The sequence below is a fragment of the Mauremys mutica genome, chromosome 2 (genome assembly GCF_020497125.1).
Source record: "Mauremys mutica isolate MM-2020 ecotype Southern chromosome 2, ASM2049712v1, whole genome shotgun sequence".
Classification (NCBI taxonomy): Eukaryota; Metazoa; Chordata; order Testudines; family Geoemydidae; genus Mauremys; species Mauremys mutica.
Genome location: NC_059073.1, coordinates 9327770 through 9352638, shown reverse-complemented (window position 1 = coordinate 9352638; position 24869 = coordinate 9327770). Strand labels below are relative to the sequence as shown.

The 24869-nt window shown below is 46.6% G+C and overlaps 1 protein-coding gene across 1 annotated transcript in view; it reads left to right on the top strand.

The window, feature by feature from the left end:
- ADGRB1 (adhesion G protein-coupled receptor B1) overlaps positions 1-24869 on the top strand; it is a 378168-nt gene that overhangs the window by 316528 nt on the left and 36771 nt on the right. Inside the window, exons 23-24 of the mRNA XM_045007331.1 lie at positions 7449-7515; positions 14215-14300. Coding sequence (XP_044863266.1) covers positions 7449-7515; positions 14215-14300 — 153 coding nt within the window. The remainder of the gene's footprint in view (positions 1-7448; positions 7516-14214; positions 14301-24869) is intronic.

The following is a 24869-nucleotide window of genomic DNA, read 5'->3' as shown; positions in this document are numbered from 1 at the left end:
CCCTGACTCTTTTTAGGCCGCTAGCCACTGTCACTCCTCGCACCCCGGGACAGGACGTTGGCTGCTGTGCGGCCCAGCGGGATGGCTGGCTGCCGGCCATTGCTGGAGCTGGCTGCCCGGACTACTGCAGGAGGCTCCGTCACCTCTAGCAGAATTACACCAGTGCCCTCTAAGGCTACGTCTACACTACACACCACTGGTAGTAGCGTGTCGGGCACATGCAGCTACGCGCTACAGTGGAAAGGCTGCTGCATCCACACTGCAGCATGCACTACGTGTCAGTGAAAGGCTCTGGCAGGGCAGAGACTCCAGCAGCAGAGAGCTGCCCAAGTCTTTCCCGCTTGCCAGAGCCGGAGTCTTTTTCTGCATGGGGGAAAGGTTTTAGCAGCGAGGAGACAGCTGGACACTACGTGGCTAAAACAGCAGTGTAGACAGGGAGGCCCGGCTTGGGTGTGCAGAGAGCCGGGTGCGGTATGCACTTGCATACTCCCCTCAAACCCTTCAGGCAGGTCTTTACTCACCTAAGCCTACACTGCTGTTGATACCCATGCTAAGGGGGCTGTGCGGCTATGTAATCCACATGCTGCTGATAGCAGCGTGCAGTGTGAACGTACTGTGCAGCATGAGGCAGCTGATTCCTGCCTCCCCTTCTGGGTGCTCGGGGTGGAGGCAGCAATGTGCCTAAATCCCCAACTCCCAGATAGAGCCGGGTGACCCAGTGCACTCGTCACAGCGAAACTCCTCCCCTGGGGTGTATTGCAATGCTGTAATCCAGAGTGCAGAGGGGAGAGACGCCTCCTGGAACTGACCCTCAGCAAGGCGGTCAAAGGGCCAAGTGGTGCTCACAGGAGTTTGGCCAGTGACTTCAGGGGAACCGGGCTCAGGCACAAAAGAAGCAGTGGGCCATGAAAGCTGAGCTCCTCCGCTGTGCTCCGAGGGAGCAGCTGTACGCAGGAGCAAGCCATCTCTGCCGGTGCAGAGCATGCCATGAGCTCACACACACTCTGAGGCTCTCAGCCTTAATCCATTTGAAAACTCTGAGCAGGACCGGCCCTGGCGTGCTGTGTTATTAACACCGCGGCTTAGGAGACACCTCCCCCCCGACCCCAGAAATTGCACCCAGTCAGCCATTTATAATGCTGCCGTCCTGCTGCCAGGCCTTGGTTGAGCTCCTGATGTCTGAGTGAGGGGAGATCAAACTCCCCAGCACGATGCAGAGCGCTGCCTGAGCCCAGCTTGGGTGATGACTGCACCTACTGTGCCTGCGTGAGGTGTACGTCATGGCCAAGGCTCGTGGGGAGAGGAAACCGTCAATCCCCCCTTTCCTACCAAGAAGGGTTTTTTTTTTTGTTTTTTTTTAACCATAATAGCTCTACAAAGCCACTGAGCGGATGGTTTGGCTTGATTGGGGGTGTGTGTGTGTGTGTGTGTGTGTGTTCGGCCATCACCACTGCTCTGATCCTGCCTTTATGGTGACCCATACTGCAGCTGTGTTAGTGAGTCGCTCAGGAAAATGCACAGAGATCATTTGGAAAGATCCTATTCCTCGCAAACATCTGCTCTGGCCGGTTTACAAGAGGGAGAACTGAACAGCGACTGTGCCCTGGGACTCATGTCCCTGCTACACACACACTCTCTCTCTCTCTCTGTCTCTCCCTCTCGCTCTCTCTGTCTCTCTCTCTCTCCAGGCTTTGTTTAAGTCCCTGGTGGCTGTTGAATGCTGTAGGCACATCCAGCAGAGCGTGACTGGCTCAGTGTAGAGTGGCTGTGGCTGAAGAGTTCAGAGCCTGCTCTGAAGCCGCTGCAGCACACACTGGGGTCTCATGAGACAGGCCAGAGCACGGCGAAGGAAATACCCTTTCGGAGCTCACTGTAATTGAGAGATTGAGAGGACTGTACCTGTGGGCAGCACAGGGCTAGTGGAGCTCTGAGAAACAGCTGCTGAATGAAGGCAGGGGCATGCAATCCGTGGTTGGATCTAGAGGAGCAGGAAACTGGTGCATGTCCCTGTAGGGCCAGGGATTTTAGCACCTTGTTAATTCCCCTCTTGGGAAGCATGGCTTGCCTGGAAGAGTGACTTGTATCCCGGTAAAACCCTCCCAGGGATTTACCCCGCAGCCGTCTCCCTTTGACTCCGACAGAGCAGGAATTTCCATTATCCAACTTCAGTTTTTTTGTAGTGCTGCAGTGCACCATTAAACAGCTGCTGTCAGTCCGCTGGGATTGACAGGGCATGAGGTGGCAAAGCAGGTGCAGTCAGTGAGAAGGGCAGAGCCGTTCCAGCCGGTGCTGCAGTCTCCACTGAGCTGCTCTGAGCTGGGCTGACGTAATTAGTGATTAATTAGGCCTTGCATTTAATAATCATTATGAATGGCAAATAGCTTGCATTTATACATAACACCTTCCATCACTTTCTCGCCAAATGATATTAAAGCACGTAACAAACTCTCCTTCTATGGGCTTTTTTCACCCACTGCTGAAATGCTGTGAGTTCTGGAGTGGAATGGGACAGTGTGCACACCAGCACTGCGCCAGTTAGAGTCAGGACGCGAAGCGTATCGTGTACTGAAGGGGGATTTAGGCAAGCAAGATGCCATTACTTAAACTGGAATGTGGTCCGAATCTTTGAGCTAATTCTCCCCATTCTTGTACAAATGCACAAGTCCCTTTATGAGCACAGTCGGCAAGACCCTTGCTTTTACCTTTCATCCAGTTGATACAATCAGAGGTGGCCTTGAGACTCAAAGTTTGGATCCAGATCTAAACTTCCCCAGGGTCCCATTTAGCTCAATTTAGAAGGAAGAGCCATTTTCAGAGTTTAGATCTGGTGCTGAACAGAGCAGCATGGGGGATTGGTTTATGCCCGTTAGAGAGATGTGTGAGTCAACTGCAAGATTTGGACCTGGTGACTAGATGGGTGGTTTTTGTTCAGACCCATCTCTAGATACCATGGCAGAGTCATTTTGAAATGCTACGTGTCCTGAATCTTCAGTGAGCATCTCTGGTCTTGCCAGCCTGATGTTTCGTCTTGAGCCGGTGCCATCTTGAAGGAATGGAAAAGGGACAGCACCTTTAGCCACGCTCCCTGAAGTGTCATCCGTTGGTTTAAATTGTGCACATTCTGACAGCCCATCGCAGCTTTAATCTGATGCCATGAAATTTCCTGTCCATGCATTTCCTTTGTTGGTTTTTTTCTAAATGCCAGTTTAGAATGAATAACAGTGGAAGGGTATAAGAGCTGACATGACGAACTGTAAGAGACTTGACAATGTCCCTGTAAGCTTCTTTCAACCCCTTGCAATTTTGTGATCCTAACAGTCAGTGCATTAGCATCAGGGAGCCTGGCTTTCTCCTGGAGATGCATGGTTACAGCAGACGCAGCTCAGCTGAGTATAGACTTTGGTGCTCACCTCTTCATTCTGCAGCAGCTTTTCCTGTGATCTTGCTTGCAAGGGAAGGAAAAAAAGTAAAATCCAGCGGAGACAAGATTAGCGCAGCTTAGTGCTGGCTTCTATTTGTAAATGTCGTACAGGACAACACTGTTGCATCCCAATGCTGTAGGAATGAGTTGCAAAGTTTGCATCATCCTGTGGGCACTTTGAATTGATGGATGACCCCTCCACATCCTCATATTGTGAACCAACATAATAAACATATTGCTGTGACAGTGTGAGGCCCGAGATAATTTGGAGGGGCTCTTTTAGCTGGCAGGACAGAGCCAGATCATCCTGAGATCCCAGAGATCAAGGGGAATTTGTCCTGAATAAAAACTTCAGAGTTTGTCCTTATGTTTCTGAGGCCCATTGACTGGCCATCTTCTTGGCTGCATCTTTCCCAGGGCCAACATACTGCTTTCATTGCTCAGTGCTCTGCTTCTGGAATGCTTTGCAATGTCCCCGTTAAAGGGCAGGAAATCGTTCCAATTTGCCTTTTAACAACGTTTGACGGAAGCCGCTCCAGTTACCTGGAAACCCATATGCCATCCTTTTGATGGGCCGCATAGGTGTCATACGTGCCATAAACCCTCCGCTGGTTTAGCCACCATTTGCCATATTCTGTTGAATACATGTGTGACAGCCACCCTCCTGGCCAACACACTGGGGATTGAACTGGGGACCTCCAGAACTAGAAGCAGGAGCTGCTACAGTGTGAGCTAAAGAACCAAACTCGTAGCCGTTGTGGATCAACACCACAGGAGCACCAGTTACACACTCTCACCAGTGGGTTTACATGCATGCAGATGGCTTAGGGCTGGTCTGCACTGGAGGGGGATCGATCTAAGATACACAACTTCAGCTACGTGAATAGCGTAGCTGAAGTTGAAGTATCTTAGATCGATTTACCTCTCATCCTCACGGTGCAGGATCGACATCTGCGGCTCCCCCTGTCGACTCCGCTACCGCTGTTAGCACTGGTGGAGTTCCGGAGTCGACAGGAGTGCTTTCGGGGATCAATATATCGCGTCTAGATGAGACACGATATATCGATCCCCGAGAAATCGATCGCTACCCGCCGATACGGCGGGTAGTCTAGACATATCCTTAGAGAAGTACAATTGCCAGGCTTCGAGGACACTTTTCCAAGTGTCCCAGAGAGAACCCCCCAGGTTTCTTAGCATCCCAATGCTCCTCTTGGTGCGGAGAGAGAGCCTGATGTCGTGCAACGTCCTGCTTCATGCCGTGTAGTGTCACGGTACCAGGCCTCCGTGCCTGCACAGTTCACAAGTGACCAAGGAGCCATAATGTAGGTGGGGAGCACTCCACATTAACCTCTGTGGCAGAGCTCAGATTCCCAGCTCTGCCCCTTCTGTTATAAATACGTCGGCTGTGGGATGCTGGCATGAGACCCACTGCATTCTGGCCAACAAGGTGTGCCTCCGAAAATGACTTACAGGTTAAATCCACTTCTGTACAATGGGCCAGCACAAGATCGCAGCACCACTTCAGGCCCGCTTCGGCTCTTGGGAAATTCAGAAAAGGATTGGACTCATAACAAATCACGAAGGGGTCTCAGGGAATGCCTGGAACAGTTGCGCTCAGTCTGATTGCTGCTTGTGAGTGGTTGACTGCGTCTAACTCCAAAGGATATTTTTCACTTCTTGTCCTAAATAGTTGCATGGCGTTGCTGTGCGCTGCTAAATAGCTGGCTTGTTCTACCCCAGATATGGCTGCATTTCAGTGATGTTGACGAGATCTGTAAAGCACTTTGGGATCCTTCAGTGAAAGATGTTCTGGAAATGTTAGCTATTTACATTGATTTAATGGGCTTTGTCGAGTCCCAAGATCCTGATACAGAAGAGGCTGAGAATTGCTGCACTAAGCTAATGACCTTCTCTGGAGTTTCCTGCCTGGAACCGCTGTAGAAGCCAGCCTTGCCCTCTTCACATCTCTGCCATCAGCCACCACATCTGACAGCTTTGCATGAAAGCGCTTCAATTAGGCACTGTTATCCAGTGGTCCAGGCAGTCAGAAAGGATGAAGGACAATGCCTGGTGATGTGTGAATTTCCCTTCAGAAAGCCTGACATTCTGAGGGAGGAGAGGGGCTGCCAGGGATGTGAAGGGAACAAAAGCCCTTGTCAGTCTGAATCCTCCCAGCTAATTGCAGCCCGGGACTGAACGCTGTCAGTTCCATCACTCAAAGGCATTCCGCCTCGTCTGCCGCTCAGCCCGGCGGGTTAGCAGATCACTGCGTTCCTCCATCTCCAAGCTGCTCTGTTCAATCGCCGTTTTCCCCGTTGTTTAAAGATGGCACTGGGAAGCCGGTCCCAAACGTAGGGCTATATTGAGTTCTAGGCACAGCATTGAGCAGAGCGTAGGGGGTAGGCAACATCGTCTGAGGTATAGCTCTGGGGGGCACGAGGACTCAGGCGTCCTTGGGTCACAATCCTTCCCCTACCCCGTCTTGCACGTGGGAAGGAAGTCAGTTACTGCAGCCCTGGATGGAGAGCCGCTTTTCGCTCCTTTGCACCTTAGCATTGTTATTAGAGCTGGTTGAAAATTTTCCGACACACCATTCATCCCTCTCGGAAAATGCCGATTTGCTGGAATAGAAACATTTTATGAGAATGCATCGATTTCAGCAAAATTTCATTAAAAAAACCCATCAGAGTGAAGTGTTATGATGCGGTTGAAGTGCTCCAGAAATTTTGATCTTTCATTGCAAATTTTCTTTTATGTCATATTGTAAATTATAACGTCAGATAAAAACAAGTCGAAACTGAAACAAAACATTTTGGTGGACCTGAAATGAAATTTTCCTGGAAATTTCCTTTCCTGGGAAATTCCAAATGTCAATGTTTCATTCCGATTCAGAATAAAAAGACATTTTGAAATCATGAAATTTCCCTGTGAACTCTAATTCTGGCACCTGTACCTCTCCAGTTGTTGTTGTTCATTACTTATAGTATTGGAACATCTAGGAACCCTAATCAAGCATCCAGGCCCTTTTCTGCTGGTCTCTGTACAGACCAGTAATGGGAATGCTGCAAAGATTCCCCCCACCTGCTCTGCCACTCTCCTCCAACTTGTTCATAGCAAGACTATCTGGAGAGCGAGGGGCTGCACTGTGTGCCCAACCTGGACCCAAGATCCAGGCAGATTCTATTCTGGCAAGGAAGTTTCCTCCTTTTTGCTCCCCTGCCCGGCTTAGTAGAACAAAGGCAAAATCTGGCCCAGCGGGTTTTGTAAATATTGAAATGGGTTTTGCAGAATGTGCTTATTGGCATGGATTTTCTTTGATTTCAATGCAAGCATTTTTCAACAAACACCTTTTTTCAGACAACTCCAAAGAGCTTAGATTACTTTGTGCCAGTCCCTGAGAAGCCAGAAAGAAAACCGACTATATATAAACACAGGATACTGACTAGGGCTGGGTGCCATTTTCTGGCTGAAACTATTTTTCCGTGAAAAATGCAGATTCAACAACGCCGAAAAGTTTAGCAATTCCGGTCAGCTTCGCATTGGGAAAAAAAACAAAAAGAATCTGAAAAAGTCAGAATGTTTCATTCTACCATTTTTTAAATAAGTCATTTCCATTTTTCAATTCAAAATGACTTTTTGTTTCAAAATTTCCTTTTAAAAATTAAAGAACTTCCAACGTCACATTCTGGGTCAAACAAAAAATTTGTTCCATCCCAAACACATTTTTTTTTAGACTTATTGATTTGCCAAACATTTCGTTTTCAGGTCAACTTGAAATGTATTTTTTCTCAAACTTTTCAGAATGGCCAGTCAACCAAAAAATCAGTTCTTTGTCCAGCTGTAGTACTGCCCAGTCCGTGGTGTTATACCATCCATGATAAGTGTAATGCACAAAGCAAACAAGGGAGAACTTCTGCGTCAGGTAGAACTGGGACGCGCTGTGATTTCCTTTCCCCTTTGCAGCAATGCTGGCCACTGGGGTGACAGTGCTGCTTGGTAACTTCTTTTCTCTCTCCTTGTTTTCCAGCTGCTGGCTGTCATTAGAAGGAGGCCTTCTCTACGCCTTCGTGGGACCAGCAGCTGCAGTCGTTTTGGTATTTGCTCTCACTTGAGAGTTTTCTTTTTTCCCCCATGTGCCTTCCTCACTCCCTTCTTCCCCCCCAATTCCTTTTTATCTCCCCTTCAGGGGAAACAACCTTGTAGGAAATAGCAAAAACATCAGAGGCCAGAAATGTGCTGATTTCACTAGCAGCAAAGCATGCCACATGCACCAACTGACCCATTGGGCTCTGAAATGTAACATATCAGCTCTGATCCTCCTTTTAGAACCAAGCTGGTTAAAGCTGCCATGTTGTGGCCTGAACTGGATGGAATCGCAGGGCAATGGTGGGAAATCCTGACACAACTGCTTTTAAAAATTGCCATTCCCCATTGAGATCGGACCAAGCTAAGCCAGTACAGCCAGTGTGTATGTGTTCACTCTTCCAGACTGGAAGTGCATGCAGGAGATTTTCTTTTTCAGAGGCTAAATGAAGCTCTTGAAATCAGTGGTCAGACAGTGCTGAGCGGGTCCTGTGCAGCTCAGTAGGCAAGCCCCCTTTCCTTTCAGCTCACAGTATGATCCAGAGAGCCACTGCTACTTTAAACTAAAGGAGCCACTGATACATTAACTAAATTAAACCATGCTCATAAAGAATCTGTGGTTACTTTCCAGTTACTTTGCCTGCTTTCAGGCAAAGGGTCTGCAAAGACCCTGTGGGTGCTGGAGAATCTCTGGGAGATGGGGATTTTAGCAATGTTTGATGTTCCTTTCCAAATCAAGCTTTCGCTTTTTTTCACTGCATGTGCCTACATGACAATCCCACATAGACAGGAGTAAATATGACACAGCTGTGGCCTGCTAGGACTTCACTGTGCATCATGCCCTGGCCCTATGCAATTTCATAATGATGGAGGAGATAGAACTCAGGGTATCCTGCTCTAGAACAGGCTTCTAACAGCTAGGCAAAAGGAAATTTGACTCTCTTTTAGTTGCTAGCAGTATAGGGCCTATGGCACACAGTCAAGCAGTTCAGATTACATTCAGTAGAGGGCAGTGGCATACCGATATACACATTAGCCAGCACAATATACCTCACTGGTTACAGGATCAGTTGGGTTTTACTTAGTAATGTTGCAGATGAGGTCATTTTTATTATAGAGCAAATTATTCTTATAGTCAGTCCTAATTAATAATAGTATGATACAGTATCAGTGCAGTGACTTTGCTGATTTGGACACATGCCAAGGATGAATGTAGGGGACCTGGTGAAGATAGTGCGGTAGGAGTGGGTGGCAGGAAAGAAGCCCCAAGGAAAGCTGAGGAAGCCATGGATGATTCCATCAAAGAAGATGGCAAGCAGGTGGACCTTAATGACCCATGGGCAGATGAAGATGGCAGATGCTTGCACAGTGACATGATGCCAGTTGATGGGATACAGGGAAGAAGAAGTGCTTTCAGAATAGCCAATCACTTGCCCATGTACCATATTTTCCATATGGTTTGGTGGCCAAGAGAAGTTAAACACCGATACACATCTGTGGTGGGTAGGAAGTGACATTTGGGAATGTCCAGAGAAACTGGAGTCATCGTCACTCCTCCAGCCATTTTGCTTTTGCTGTGTTGATGAACAAGACACTAGGAAGGAAGGGAACTTAATCCTCCAGGTTTTCTTAGAATGGGATTCTCTTTGACTTGAAAACAGAAGCATGGTGCTTCTTCCCTGTCCAGCTCTTTTATTATTCTCCCTTTCCAACCACCTGCAGCCTGTCCTTATTGGCCTCCAGAAAGGGAGTGTCATCTTATCATAGAATCATAGAATCTCAGGGTTGGAAGGGACCTCAGGAGGTCATCTAGTCCAACCCCCTCATCTAGTCCAACCCCCGAATGCATTCGCTCTGCTGGGCGGCAGGAATTTTAAAGAGCCAGGCCTGTAAATTCAGCCGCTTCACTGTCCATATGATGTACAGAAACCCCTGTTTGGTTTATCTCAGCACTGCCAACCCTAAGCATTCAGAAATCATGAGAGTGTCTTGTAGAAACAAGAAGTCGGGTTCTTTTTATTTGCCTTGGAGTTTTTGAGCCTTTAGGGTTCACGGTTTCAGTCTTTTTCCCTGCGGTCATGACAGCTAGAAATTTACTTTCTTGCAAGTCAAAGCTGCTGTTCTCATGTGATCACATGACTCCATGAGATGAGGCTTTAAGAACAGCACTAAATATTGCAAGGCTCATGAGAGCTCACAATACAGTTATCACCATTACTCCAGGCTTCTCTCTGGCTGTATAGATCTTCCATTATTTCACATTCCCTTTCTCCTTGTTTATTCTTTTCCAGCCCCCCAAGGTGGTTTCTCTATTTGGGTATGTCTACACAGAGAGAGAAATGACCCAAGTCAGTTGACTGGTGCTCATGAGGCTTGGGCAGCGCGGCTAAAAATTGCTGTGTAGACGGCCGGGCTCAGGCTGGATCCTCGATCTCGGGTTTCAACCCAAGCCTGAACTTCTACACAGCTATTTTTCAGCCCAGAGCCCAAGCCCCATGAGCTCCAGTCAGCTGATCTGGGCCAGCCGTGGGTTCTTTATCCCCATGTAGACATACCGATTATCACTATTGGTGTTAAAGTAGCACCAAGAAGCCCCAACCATTGTGCTGTACATTCATCTCACAGTGAGAGACAGTCTCTGCCTCAAAGAACTTACAGTCTAAATAGACAGACAAAGGGTGGAAGAAAGAGGAAGCAGTATTCTCCCTCTTTTATAAATGGGAAACTGAGGCTCAGAGCGAGTAAGTGACTTGCTCAGGGTCACACAGGAAGTCTGTAGCCAAACCAGGAGTTTAACCACAGTCACCTGAGTCACAGATCTGTGCTTTGACCACAAGACCATCCCTCCTTTGTCCTTCTTCCTTTGATCAAACTCTGTGTTCGGGCTTGGAAATATCTTTATAGACACTGCTATTCTTAGGGTCATCTCCAGCAGCATGTGCACCTCTTGTTGACATCAGCAATGGAAGAACAAAGGCGTGATATGACCCTGAGCCTAAAATCCTGCCAAGCTCCCAGTATGTTAGTCGGTTTCACTCACCTGATCTGAGGTGAACTCCAGGATGATACTTCCTTGCATGGACGTGTGGTTTGTGGTAGCAGATTTCTGCATGGAGACACTCAGGACTTGGCTAACATGAGACAAAGAATAATCATCAGCTTCTTTCCTCTAGTTATCTTAATGGCTGGATCTCAGACTTGCTTATTCATTTCTAGATATCATCCCAGAGATAAGGAGGGGGAGTTATGAGGCATGTAATTAAGAGTGGATGTCTTTGTAAGCGGGCCACTGCCATACTCCAATGCGTGCTTGCAAAGAAACACGGTTATGATTTTTATTTGCTGAAATATCTTGTATTGATTCAATTACTGAGTTACACTACATAACATGGATGTTTCTGGAGATGAATGATAAGAAATGGTTTACCATGAGATTACAGATGAGCCTTTGGGTTGCAGCTAAAAATTCCATCGACTTCCAGGTGAAGCGTAGCTGTTACACAGCTGCTGTGTTTACCAACTGCCAGCAGGGATAAAGCTCTGAATATACCAGCTGTGTTTCAGGCAGAACACACTTGTAACACTCTTAAGTGTACCAGGCAATTCACACCTATTGGCATGCTAGGGACACACACTAGTAGACCAAGTAGGTACACCAAGCAGACCACCCCCACAGTGCTGTGATCAACCACTGATCGATTCCCTGCACATATCTTTGGCTGTACTGCTCAGAGTCCCTCCGCCTCCTCAGTGTTTTCTCAGAGCCAATCACACCCGGTGGTTTTGGATTTTATTAATACCTGTGGAACAGAATCCAGTGACCCAGCAGCTGATCTAACCCCAACAGCAGTTTCCTCAAGGGGAGGAAAAGTAAATAACCGATAGCAAAAGAGATCAGACTGCGGTGCACCCACGTTCTTATATTGACTGGTCCCTGTTTGCTGCACCAGGGCTTGGGCTTCCCCCATCGTTTAAACTAGCTCATGGTGGATAATTGCCAAACGAGAACCAGGACCAAATGTCATTGCCCATTCTTAGCAACATTTGGTAGCACAGTCCCGGTGTGGTTTAGGTTCTTGGGCTGCAGCTAACTCACCTCAGGTTGACTTTTTCTAGACTTTTTGGTAGTTTTCTAACTCAGAAAAAGTAATGCCTGGTTCTCCTCTTCCGTGCCCCCGGTGCTGTCATTTACACCAGTGCCACGCGACTGTTGCAAGGGCAGAACACAAGGACGAGGTTGCCTGTGTCATTTACGTGCAAGGCTCCAGGCAGGAGAGAATCAGGTCCTACCAGTCCAAATTCTGCCTCCTGTACTGACACGAGCAGACCAGCTGGCATGAATGGGACTGCTTGCCCGAGTAACCAAAGCAGGCTTTTATTTAATGGACTGTTAGTTCACATCATTGGATGGTGCTATTGGATCAGCTGGCAATCAATGAAAACAGCCCTCTCTTTTCTTTTCAAATTAATGGATTTAGGCAAGTGGATTCAGGCCACACAGACTTTTCTACCTTCTACTCCTTTTCACTGAAAACCCTCCAGGACTTTCTTTTAGCCTGTGGATTTTGGTGCCTTTGGGTGGAAGCTGCTCTGAGATGACCGGCTTTTAGGACTGTTTTTGAATGACCCTATATTGTTTACCCTAGAAAGCACCAAATGCCTCATTTGGGCCTTCTGTGTCTCTAGCAGGGTCTCTAGGAAATAACCCAGAGCTGGAGACTGCCTGGTGCTGAGCAATTCCGTTGGCTAGAGTAGGAGGGTGGGACTTTGCAGGATCAGCCGCCCCTTGGAGCTTCTTGGTTCATTCCCAGCGGTGAGGCCCCATCAGTGAGCTTCTTCTTGCTCCTGCTGAAGCCAGTGGGTCAAATGCAGAGGTGATTCGAAATCTCAGACAGTCTGAAGGAGACTGTAGGGCAGGTTAGGCAGCGTGACGTACATCTTCCTGCCCCGCAGTGTGTTGTGTCCACCAGGATAGCCTGCCTCTAGACATGCGTTCAGGGTATGGCTCCATTGCAGTCAGGGGGTGTGATTGCAGCCCAGGGCTCGGTACATACACAAGGAGCTGCCCCGACCTCACTGCTGTTGTTATTCAAGGGAGCTGCACTCACACCTGCCGACTGCAGTGTAGATGTCCCCTCAGATGCCACTAGACTTAATCACTTAGACTCCCACTTACATGCCAATGTGTAACTAGCCCCCCTTGCACATCTCTGGGTTTGGCCCTACATTCCTGAAAAACCCCACATGTAGGATTTCTAACCTGAGCAGAATAGTATTAGGACACCATGGCAACAAAACCTGGATGGTGTCATTTTTCCACCATGGTTGTGGCCTCCTTTCCTGTCCCCTTAATGCATTTTCTTGTGACCTGAGTGATACCTGTGTGACGATGGCACATTCACATCTCCGTAGCACATGCTGAAAGCCCAGTGGCGTTTGCAGAAATGCAGCTTGCAGCAGTGAGTCCTGCTGTGCATTGGGAGCTGGGGATTGGTCCTGCTTTGAGCAGGGGGTTGGACTAGATACCTCCTGAGGTCACTTCCAACCCTGATATTCTATGATTCTATGATTCAGGACCACTAAGGGAGTTGGCTTCACCTTGTGAGATCTGAACTCCAGGAGGTCCTTGTTGCTTCAGTCATGGTTTCCCCATACATCTGATCAGTACACATATTAATTCATGCTTTTATAAGTGGTCTGAGCTCTCCAGAGAAAAGGTTTTATAGAAGTGGAAACTCATGCATCTCCATGCTGTATATACACAGCTATGAGTATGGTCAGCAGAGTTCTGTTCTGAGCCTGACCAATCATGCCAAGTGACCATGTGGTTCCCTCTCATAGATGTGTAGGACTGGAAGAGACCTCAATAGGTCATCTAGTCGAGTTCCCTGCACTCAAGGCAGGGCTCATCCTCTAACACAGTGGTTCTCAACCTATTTACCATTGTGGGCCTCATGCAATACTACCTGTATGGCCCTGAGGATGTCACATGAGCTGCAGCTCTGTGCTGATTGGGCTGCAGGTTGAGCACCACTGCTCTAACACCTCTTGGAAACAGATGGCTAGCACAGGCTCCACCCTTGGCGACTGCATCGTCCCCCAAAGCCAAGACAAGGCTAAGGTAGCTATATCATTGACATGCTCACTTGCCCTGAATGTGGCTGCTTTCACCACATCTTGGAGTGCGTCTGAGCAGAACCGTGGCTGTCCACAGGGCGGTGAGAATGGCAGACTCTCAGCACTGCCTGGTCTCACCTTGCCATGGCAGCAGCAGCTCCTTTAGCTCATGTCAGAGATGCTGAAAAGCATTTGAAACCCAGCCCCTGTCTCCTCTCCCATTTGCCTTTTTCTTTATGTATTCCCTAGAACGGCCCTGATCATTCGGTTGTGCTGCCTGTGTTTTCCTTTCTAGACTCCGAGCGTTCATCGCCCAAAGCCCATCAGGCTTCAAATGGTTGTGCTATGATGTGACCGTTTTGCAGTCTTGTCCTGAGTCACAATGACCTCTCAGATCTGCTAGCAGCTACACTGGGTGTTGCTAAACCCACTGGCCTGCATTTGGGGGGCTGTGGTGGGGTGGCGAGAGAAGGGATGACTACTGGTCAGCTGGAGTAGATGTTCATGTGCCAACCTTACCGAACGTTTTTGTGTTATTGAGTCCACCCTGAGCCGTTTAAAAACAAACCTGTCTGTTATTTTTCTTCCAACAGGTGAACATGGTTATTGGCATTCTGGTTTTTAACAAACTTGTATCCAAAGATGGGATAACAGATAAGAAACTGAAGGAACGGGCAGGGTATGCCTTATCACTACATCTAAGCAAAGAATGAAAATAAAAAATGTCATGATCAATAACCAGACAGAGAGCAGAAAGACAGACGGGGGGAAAAAAAACCCATGCAGAAAAAGACTGATTTAAAACAGCAACAGAAACATAACTTTTTGCTGTGCCTCTGGGTGCAGGGGAGACAAAAGATGAGACGCAGCATTGTGTTAGCATGCACGGGGGTCAGACGTTCAGATGGCATCAGCCCCGGCTGACGTATCCCAGCAAAGATTAGGAAAAGCCTTGCTTAGTGCTAACTCCCTGCGACAACAGCTGGCTAGAAGGACGTGAGTGTGTGGAGCATGGTGCAAGCTGGGGAGAGGTGCAGAGAGAATAAAGGCAAGGAAGATGCATCCTGTAGAGTGCTGAGCTCCCTCACTGCCTGCCAAAATGAGGGTGCTCAGGGCTTCACAGAAAGGGGCCCTGCTGGCTTTCTGAGTGCATATATGTGTAGGGCTGGGCAGATGCCATGATGGAGAGAGAGAACGATAGAGCGAGACTTGTCTTCCAGGCCTTTCTGGTATCCCAGAGTCTGTTTACATTGCAGTTCTCCCTGGTTTTCTTTTGAAACGCATCTCGATTTCTTTGTGAGCCAGATCCCACAGCCCTTGCTCACTTGATTTCAGGGGGTATCGCTGTGGGCAGCCAGACAGAGCCCTAAATACCATGCCAGCGCTTGGCTGGCTTAGAACCAAGCCCTGAGTCCACTGAAGACAAATGGATTTTCCCCACTGGTTTCAGGTGGGCCGTTTTTTGCCTTGTGATGAGTTAGTTCACACACCCAAGGCAGCATCCGGGCCAGACTTGCAGCCTATCCTACCTCTCAGACTTCGAGGAAGGGGCCAGAAAATGGCCCATCGTCTCCAGGGGTCTGTTTAAAACGAGGTCAGAAGTAAGGCAGTGCAGCGCAGCACCTCTGATAACGTAAACACATCAAACCCTGCAGCCCTACCTGTGCCATTTCATGTACAGACTGTCCGCTCCCTGTCGCTCCAGTAATTCCAGAGAGGAGCACAAACACCCGCCTCCCTTCGTACATTGCTGTCAGCTGGTGGTCTCTGATTTACCATCCAAAGTGCCATTGTAGTTTTGAAAATGTCACTTGCTGTCGGGGGCCGAGCGTGTTGGTGCCTAAATACCACAGTGATGAGGCAATTGTAAATACTTGAGAGAGGAGACAACTGGATTCACAAGGGGTGGATGGGAAAGGTACAAGATAGATCTGTACCTGCAGCCCTGGGAAATTAAGTAGATGCCACATTAACATATCTATTGTAGAGGGGGATAAACCAGGACTCCTAAATGATGGGCATTGCCTGGGATCCATTGGGATCTAGTGGATTAGGCACCATTGTAAGAGTCAAGGGTCTTGACTTTTTCTCCTGGTTGTAGTAAAGAAGACCAGAGAGGCCAAGAATTCCATGGGCCATGAAGTGTGATCTCGCCAGGTGCACTCCGCCCCCATTCTCCAGAACTCAGAGACACAGAACAATATGGGGAAAGAGGTGTTGCTGTCCGTAGGCTGTTAAACCATCAGCTTAGCAGTGTTGCTGTAGCCGTGTCAGTCCCAGGCTATTAGAGAGACAAGGTGAGTGAGGGAATATATTTTATTGGCCCAACGTCTGTTAATGAGAGAGAGACATTTTCGGGCCACACAGAACTCTTCTTAGGTCTGTCTCTCTCCCCAACAGAAGTTTGGCCAATAAAAGATACTACCTCACCCACCTTTTCTCTCCAAACCATCAGCTCGACATCCATTTTATACCAGTAAGCAGGTACCAGGTGCCATGATCACCAAGTGCTAATTCAGTGGAATTGCTGCCAAGTTCCATGGTCTTTACCATCGATTCACCGTGCAGTTAGTTCCCTTCTAAATCAAAGGATTTTACAGGATTCTTGGGCCTGAAGATGCCTTAAAATGCCAGTGGCATTGCAGTGTGAAATATACAGCGAGAATACAGATTCAACTCTTGTAACTCAGCTGAAGTCAGCGACTAATGGCGTTACGCCTGACTCACACGGGTGCAATGGAGGGCTTCTAATCCTCACTAAGAAATAAGAGGATTTAAAAAAAATTGACTTTTTGATTCAAGCTATTGAGGCTCCCAAATGGAATAGGTCATCGGTGAAATGAGGTGAGACGTTCTCTGGCAACCTGCCTGCAAGGACAATCTTTCCAGTTAGACAGCCCTGTTGGTTATTTGCATAAGCACCTTTTTTTCTGGCTTTACTTTGGGAAGAGAGGTGGCGGAGGAGCGAGGCAAAGAGCAGGGATGTTAAAACCTCCAGTCACCCTGTCTGCTGCAGGATAATTCCTTCGGCTGGGGAGTCAGTGTGTTTGTTTAAAAATATTGTTATTCAGACCTAGGCTGAGATGTAACAGTTGAGGATCAGGCCCCGGATTCTTCTCTCGCACCAGGGCAAATTGTTGACATTGGTGGCTTTACGCCTGTATAACAGAGGGAAAGAATGCAAGTGCACCATCCCTTATTGCTGGGTGGGGGGGAGAGGGACCTGGGGAGCAACCTTCAGTGCACTGCCGCACACTGCTGCTGCTAAAAGAGGGGGCTTTGTTGCCTCCTCTACAAAGAGAGAACTAGAGAAAATACTGTAACCCCGAACAAGAGTCTGTAGCCAGATAATTGCAATTGAAAGTGAATGTTCAGCTAAGTCATTGATTGGATTAGCAGAGGAGAGAGGTATTGTCTTGTGTGCTCGCTCTCTCTCTCGGAGCAAAACCACCCCAAAGTCCTTATTTAAAAGATGCCAGCTGGTTATTGATCATACTGAATGTTATACTTTGAAAACAAAACTGACAAAGAAAAAAACCCTTTTTTTTCTGATGTTCTTTGTTGTTCCCCCCCCCTTTCTCTTCTTTTATCCTCTTTCGTTTCCATGTGTGCGTGTGTGCGTGCAATGATTTTAAACGTTCTCTGTGGTTAATGATTTTGCCAATTTCATTCTCCTTTTGAAACACACCCATTGAGAACCCTGAAATGCCTCAGCGAACTGTGTCACATCTAGCCAGCCGCTTACAGTGTGGGCTTGGGAGCCATGTTGGAAGGTAACTCTAGAGACCATCAAGACAAGTAACTGCATTGGAGATCTTTGGGCTTGGGCACTGGAGGGGAACTGGTATAACCAGTGTCTTCTGTTTCTCTTGTAGCAGAGGCAAGAAGTATGGTTCGCTGTAGGAGAGAAAGCTCTGTGACACTATAATAAGCACAAAACAATCCCTAACCTACAGTAGTTCTCATTAACAAGTCAACAGTCACCACACAGTGATATCTGAGATACAACAGGTTTTTCCCCTATACTTAGAACAGGAAATAACTGTGATTATCGTGTCAATATTCTTGGCAAATGTTGACTTTCTAATAGTAATGACCTCACACGCATACCATACATGTTGGTGCTTAGGCCAAGATCTACAAAGATATTTAAGCACCTAACTCCCTCTGATTTCCGTGATTTCAATGAGGGTTAGGCACCTGTGTACCTTTGAGGATCAGGGCCTTGTAGCACAATGATGAGTGCAGCTATATAGCTAGCTAGATCAACACGCACCATCAGCCTGCACATGTACATCAACAACTGTGCACTAGAGCTGGGGGAAAGAGTATATCACGTTTTCAGTGAATACTCACTCCACATTGTCAATCAGTTCCCTATGGCCCAGTCTTATCCCTTTTGCGTTCACTTGCTGCAGACATTCAGCATTTGGGTTTTACTGAGGCACAACACAGCTTGAATTGTGAATATCTGCTGCCAGTGTATCGAGTAAAACAATTGTAAAGATGTCAAATCAATTAAAATGGGGTCAGATTCTAATCCCTGGACACCGGGTAGTACTTTCCCCCACAAGTTGTGGCACTGAAATCAGTCAAGCTACTCACGGCTTCCGGTGCTAGTCAATAAATGTATCACAATCCAGGCCCTCATGAATACTTTGGAAGAGATTGTGATCTGCTTGTGGTCTTTTAGCAAGCAGAAAAAGAAGCTAAATTCACTGAATACGCTATTTGCTATGATTATTTCCTTTGCTGTACTGCACATACTCCCCTCCCTGAAAAACAGACACATGTGGACTACACAATCAGCCCTCCCCCCCAACAAAACACACACCAGAATGTGAACCACCTATATCTGTGTTTACTTGCCCCAGCTGTGTGTGCCCACATGACAGCAAACCTCTTTCCACCTCTAGCTGATGTGTTGTCACTTACTTCCTAGCAGAGGTTCCCATCAAATGCCTTGTTAGATCCCATTTTTTGCTCCTTACAGTTCCCTGTTCCTTGTGGCCCACAATGGAAATCTGGGGAGAAAGCACCTTTTCAAGGGTCATTCAGTGGATGTGTCTCAGCAAGGCACACACGGTGCCAAATTTATGCCTGGTGTGACTCTGTTGATTTCACTGGATTTACACTATCCATGCGTTTGGAGCACACTTTCTAGAAGACGTGCATATATTTATACACCCACATCCAATGGAGCCAGTGGCTAATTTTCTCTCTGTCTCAAGGCTGTGATAGCTGTGAGATACCTTAGCTACAAGTCATTATTTCTGATGGAAGTAATGGCTTATGTTATACCAGCTCATTAAAAACTGTCCGGTAGCCTTTTAAGTAATAAGCCCATTGGACACATCATAAATACTAAGCTGGTTTTCACAGTGACATGCTTTCTTGTATTTTAGACTGGAGACATAGTTAGAAAAGCTAAGGAAAGACATTTGTCTAGTCCACCTTCAAGGCAAAGTGGGTTTGCAAACGCTTTGCATTTGGAATTAACTAACTGCCTCTCACCAATGGTGCAATGCACACCCATTGCGGGTGAATATCATGTTGTCTCTTGCCAGTGAGATAACACCCTCTCTGCTGTTAAGCTATTTTATTGGCTTTATTAAATCCAAGTGTGGTGCCCAAAACCTGTGCGTGGGCCCTCAAATACCTGTCTGTGGCTAGTGCCATTGCGAAAACAGGGTGATCCCTCTCTGATACATGGACAGAGCAGCGGGGATGTATGATTGCCTACACCGTTTGGGATGTTGGCACAGCAGCTGGGAGGTGTACTGCCCAGCTTGGGTAGAAGTCCATGCACTAGCTCTCACTGAGCTGGCACACTCAAAATTGCAGCCTCAGGCTAGCCACCCACGTACAATCCTGTCTGATATCCTAGTTATGTACTCGGGCCACTAGCCTGAGCCGCTGCCATCTAGGCTACCATGTCCCCACGGCTTTTTTTAGTGCACTAGCTCGATGTGAGCCCTACCCTTGCTGGGAATTACACCACCCGGCTTCTGTGCAGACATACCCTTTATGAGCAAGGCCCAGAGTTAAGCGTTGTTGACTCCTAAAAGAAGATCCTTGCTCGAGACAAGGAAACAACCTGGTAGGACCTGCAGTTCCAGCTCCCTTTATGGAAGGATTAAGGCCCTGAATCAGCAACATTCTTAAATCCATGCTTAACCTTACGCACATCAGTAATCCGATCTCTGTTCAGCAAAGCATTTAAACACATGCTTAGTGGGAAGTACATGCTTAAGACCCATTGAAGTCAATAGGATTTAAGCATGTGCTTAACCATAACCATGGCCTTCTTTGCTTTGCTGAATCAGGGACTAAGGGCCAGATTTTTAAAGGTATTTAGGTATCTAAAAATGCAGATAGGTGCCTAGTGGAATTTTCAGAAGTGCCTAGGCACCATTGATAGGCACCCTACATACCTTTATATATCTGGCCCCGAGTCACTAATGGTTTCTTTCTTTCCTGTCACCGTCTGCTGCTAGGAAGGTATTTTGCCTGCTGGCTGAGCTAGCGCAGAAGGGACAGTGGAAAAAGCATGTCGTCTACACCTCACTCTGCTTCATCAAACAAAATTAGCCAACACAGTGCTGGTCCCACCAGCCCTACTTCTTGCCTTTCAAGTGCAACACGCTGCAGCCAGGCCAGAAGCAAAAACACCACAGAGAAAGGACAGACGGGGAGAGAAAATATGCTCACGATCAAAAACATGCAAGCAGGCCTGGGAGGGTAACAAAAACATGCAGTAAAAGGTTACCACCAATGGAGGCACCAGAGGGTCGCCCTGAGCCCGGCGGAACCTTTCCCAACACGGTTCCGCCCACACCCGTGGCACCAGCACAGCTCTTGACTTGACTCCATGCATCTGGAATGACACAGCCGAGAGTTTTATTCCTTCCTGTCTTTTGATCTCTTTGCTCAAACTGGGTGTGGTGTGGCTGGTTGGTTCCTTTTTTTTCCCCCTTTTCTGTTCCTTTCTTCGTTTGTGTTCACAAGCAAAGTGTTTTGTTTTGTTTCAGTCTTTTGATTTTAATTGCAGTCAGATGGCAGTGCCTCTTTACGGCATGACGCTCAAATGTTCCAAGTGTGGAGTAGTTTCTTCCGCTGAAGTTTCGGCCACAGCCACCAGTAACGCCATGTTAGTTCCTCTAATTTCAACTTCTTGCTTTCTTTCTTTCTCGCTTTCTTTCTTTCTCGCTTTCTTTATTTGATTTCCCTCTTTCATTTTATTCCCTGTTTGTTTTCTCTCCCCGTGTCCCACCCACCCTCCTGCCTTCCCATCCCCTTGGGCCATAAGAAGTTAGAAGTGTAGGCTTTCTGCAATGTCCCTGGAACAAGGCCTGCAAGAGTTAAATGTCCTGGGGTAGACTGGACCCTACCAGGTGCTGAGCACTCCAGCAAAACACTTTGATATGTGCTTAAAGCAATGCAGGTGACTAGCCCCACGGACGTCAATGGGACTATTCATGTGCTTAAAATTGAGCCCCAAAGTCAGCATAGCGCTTGGGGCTTGACGGCAACACTCCCATTGACTTTAATAGCTCATCGATACACAAGTTAAAGACAGAAGGGGCCACTGTGATCATGTAGCCTGGTCTCCTGCTTAATACATGCCATAGGACTTCCCAGGCTCAAACCCTTAGCCCCCAGTTTAGCAAGGCACTTAAACATGTGCTTCAGTCCCATTCGCTTCAGTGGAACAGTGCTTAAAATTCCGCATGTACTGAAGTCTTTGTTGAATCAACCCTAAGTGTCCTGCTGGACCATGCAAGAGTGCTCATCACCTCAAAGGACAGAGCCCCTGGTTCGCTACATGTTCTTTGGCACAGAGAATCTTATAGAAGCAGGGAGCTGTTTGAACTGGATTTAGATGCCTTTGGTTCAAGGGACACTGTCAAGTGACAAAATAAAATATTGTTAAATGTCGTAATTTTGATACTAACTGGTTTTGAGCTGGTTGAAAATTTAAAAAGTCATGAACTCAGGGATGTTTTTGTTCTGCTGTTTTTTGAATGGATCAGGGTTTGGTTTTTTGAAAGTTTCTGTGGAATGTTATTTTCAGCATTGGGTTTTTTGGTTTTTTTGTTTTTCATTTTGATTGTAATTGACAAAATGAAATGTTTCGATTTTGAAATGATTTTTTTCCCCAAAATGAATGGTTTTGATTTTGAAGAGTCCCCATCATTTGACTAAACTAACCAATCAAACTTTGCAATGGAAAAAACAAACCAAAAAAGTGAAGTTTTTTGTTGAAAAACTTTGAAAAATTGAAAAATTTCAAATCAAAAAGGTTTTCTGAAAATTTTCATTTTTGAAAAATGACCAAATTTCATCAAAATAATTTGAATGAAAAATTTCGATCAACTCTATTGACAGTTTAGATTTTTTGAAACTGCGAGGATTAAAAAAAAATCATATTTACTTTTCCTTGTTGATCCTGTGTTATTTTGTTCACCAGCTTGGATGATGAAACTGCACTGGGTGTGACACTTATGTGTTTCTAGTGAGTTTCACATACCAGTTCCTGTGAATTAGCACCACATCGTAGCATTTCAATTTCCTACCATTCAGGAGGAATGTTTAAATCTGGCAAAAATATGATCATTGATAAAAATGATATATTTCATGGAATAAAGATATAATTCATATTAAGCTTTGTAAGCCACACTCCTTTTTTGAAACAAATTTGAATATATTGTCCTATTCTACTTGACATTGTTCCTTTACAAAATACATGATCTAATTCATTTTCAAATTTAAAAAAAAATGGCTTTACAGGGCAGTTAGAAATCACCGTCTCCTACTGAGCCTGAGAGCTGCTCATTTTACTTAATTGATTTGATAAGTATCAGTAAAAGAATGTATATATGCTTTGTTTTCCTGGCAACAGAATAACAAAATCAGTAAATTTCAGTGCAAGATTTTGTTTGCTGTGATCTTGCCTTTGATAAAGGACATCTGAGCACCTGAAGAAGAATTTGTATTGTTGGCCCTGACCCCACTCCCATCATCCACTTGGTTCTGCGGTTCATTATTATCATTTTGCACACTCCAAATCTCTTGCAAACAAGGCTGTTAATATGGCAGAGTCCTGGAGAAGCTGACCATGCCTCTTGTTGATATCACTATTTCATTATGCTGGGCATTCGAATCATTAATGCCAGGTTTGGGGCCAGCTTTGCCCTTTCATATTGAGACCTTTGGATGAAAATTGCATGGGGCAGATCTAGACTGGATTCTTGGCTCCTCTCTGACACAGACTATAGCAGTGATTGTTGTGGTTGGTGGAGAAAGGCAGAGAAGGAATAGCAGTGCCTTGTTATTTCCATGTTTCTGTGTGGCACAGGCATCACCTGTCAGACCAGAAGGTCCCCTGGAGAGCAGAATGCATCTGGGATGATGGTGCATGAAAATACACAGCAGGGTCTCCATTTGCTTGACTTTGGGGATTTATGGTACTTTCTGACAGCTGGGTCGTGAAAACACCCGTGCATCAGAGTGAGGAGGAGGCAGAAAAATAGGCATTTAGCACCAGTCGTTCCCAGACTGGGTAGAATCAAACCACACCACTGGTAGGGAGGGCTAGGTGGGAAGTGAGATCTGGGCAAAGGTCAGGGGTACTGGACATTGCCAGGTTTCTTTTCTTGGGAAACATTGAAACAGTTGAGAAGGTGGAAAACTTTGGACCTCTTTGACTCATGAAGTGTAGGGCAAACGTGCCAGATGTGTCCTTTACCAAGCTGGCTTCCAGCTGTGGACTCTACCGCCATGCTGTAAAACTGTTCCCTGCCAAGCTGCGCTTTGAGAAGCTGCGGAGATCATTTTGCTGGTGAATGGGCTTTTCTTCCTACTGGGATTTCTCTTTAGCTGATTTGTGCCCGGTCTGCCTGCTCCCTAATCCCTGGGCAAACGCTACCCTAAAGTCTTTTGGCTTTGCCACCTTGGGAAGAGGTTTGATCTGAAAGTGGGACTGCTGTAGATGGTCTTCTCAGCCATACCAATTCTTTGCATGTTTTCTATGAAAAGGGGGCTGCACTGCAGAAAATTGGAGTTACTGTTGTTTTGATTAGATAGCTAACTAGCTAGAACAGGGGTAGGCAACCTATGGCACGTGTGCCAAAGGCGGCACACGAGCTGATTTTCAGTAGCACTCACACTGCCCGGGTCCTGGCCACTGGTCTCGGGGGCTCTGCATTTTTATTTAATTTTAAATGAAGCTTCTTAAACATTTTAAAAACCTTATTTGCTTTACATACAACAATCGTTTAGTTATATATTATAGACTTATAGAAAGAGACCTTCTAAAAACGTTAACATGTATTACTGGCACGCGAAACCTTAAATTACAGTGAATAAATGAAGCCTCGGCACACCACTTCTGAAAGGTTGCCGACCCCTGAGCTAGAATTCCTGTCCGTAAACGTGCCACTTTATATGACATGTTCAAAGACGGGGCTGAAATACTGGCCTCAGGGAAGTCAATGACAAAACTCCCATTGATTTCAGGTGCTCCAGGATCGATTTCATCCAGGATCCTTCACCCCTCCTCCCCCGTGAATCTCAGGCAAATAGGAAACATGGGACATCAGTTCAGGCGGGAGTAGTTTACCAGCCCATGGTCGGTGTCCCTATTGAGAAACAAATTTTACAGCACGTTTTCTCATCAGGATAGTTGGAATTTAAATGCCTTTTAAAACTCACAATACTTTTGTTAAACAAATAAATGATTATTTGGGGGGTTCATTTAGGAGAGGCTGTTCTTACATTATGCCGGAAACTTTGACAGGAGATTTCAAAGTCCGCTGACATGAGGCTTTCCATGGATTTCAGTGGTCCTTGGATCAGTTCCTTATTTCCCAGTTTGCTTGTGGAGGAACACCTGCATCTTCTACTGGGAGCTGGGGATGTCTAGAACTTAGGAATGGCCAGAGCAGATCAGACCAATGGCCCATCTAGTCCAGTATCTTGTCTCCAACGGTGCACAGCTGCTCCAGAGAAATGTGCAAGAAACCTCCCTGTAGGCAATTAAGGGATAACCTGCCGCCAAGGGAGAGTCTCTTCCTACCCACTCCCAACTTAGAATTAGGCTACTTATTTAGTTGCCAAAGTCTAGGCACTGACATTTGAAAGCCACAGCTGAAGCCTACTATAGTTTAAAGTTTCCTCCATTATGCAAGTGGCTGTTTAGGATTAAAAAGTGCTGCCACCCCTTACCGCTCCCCGCCCCTTGCACACA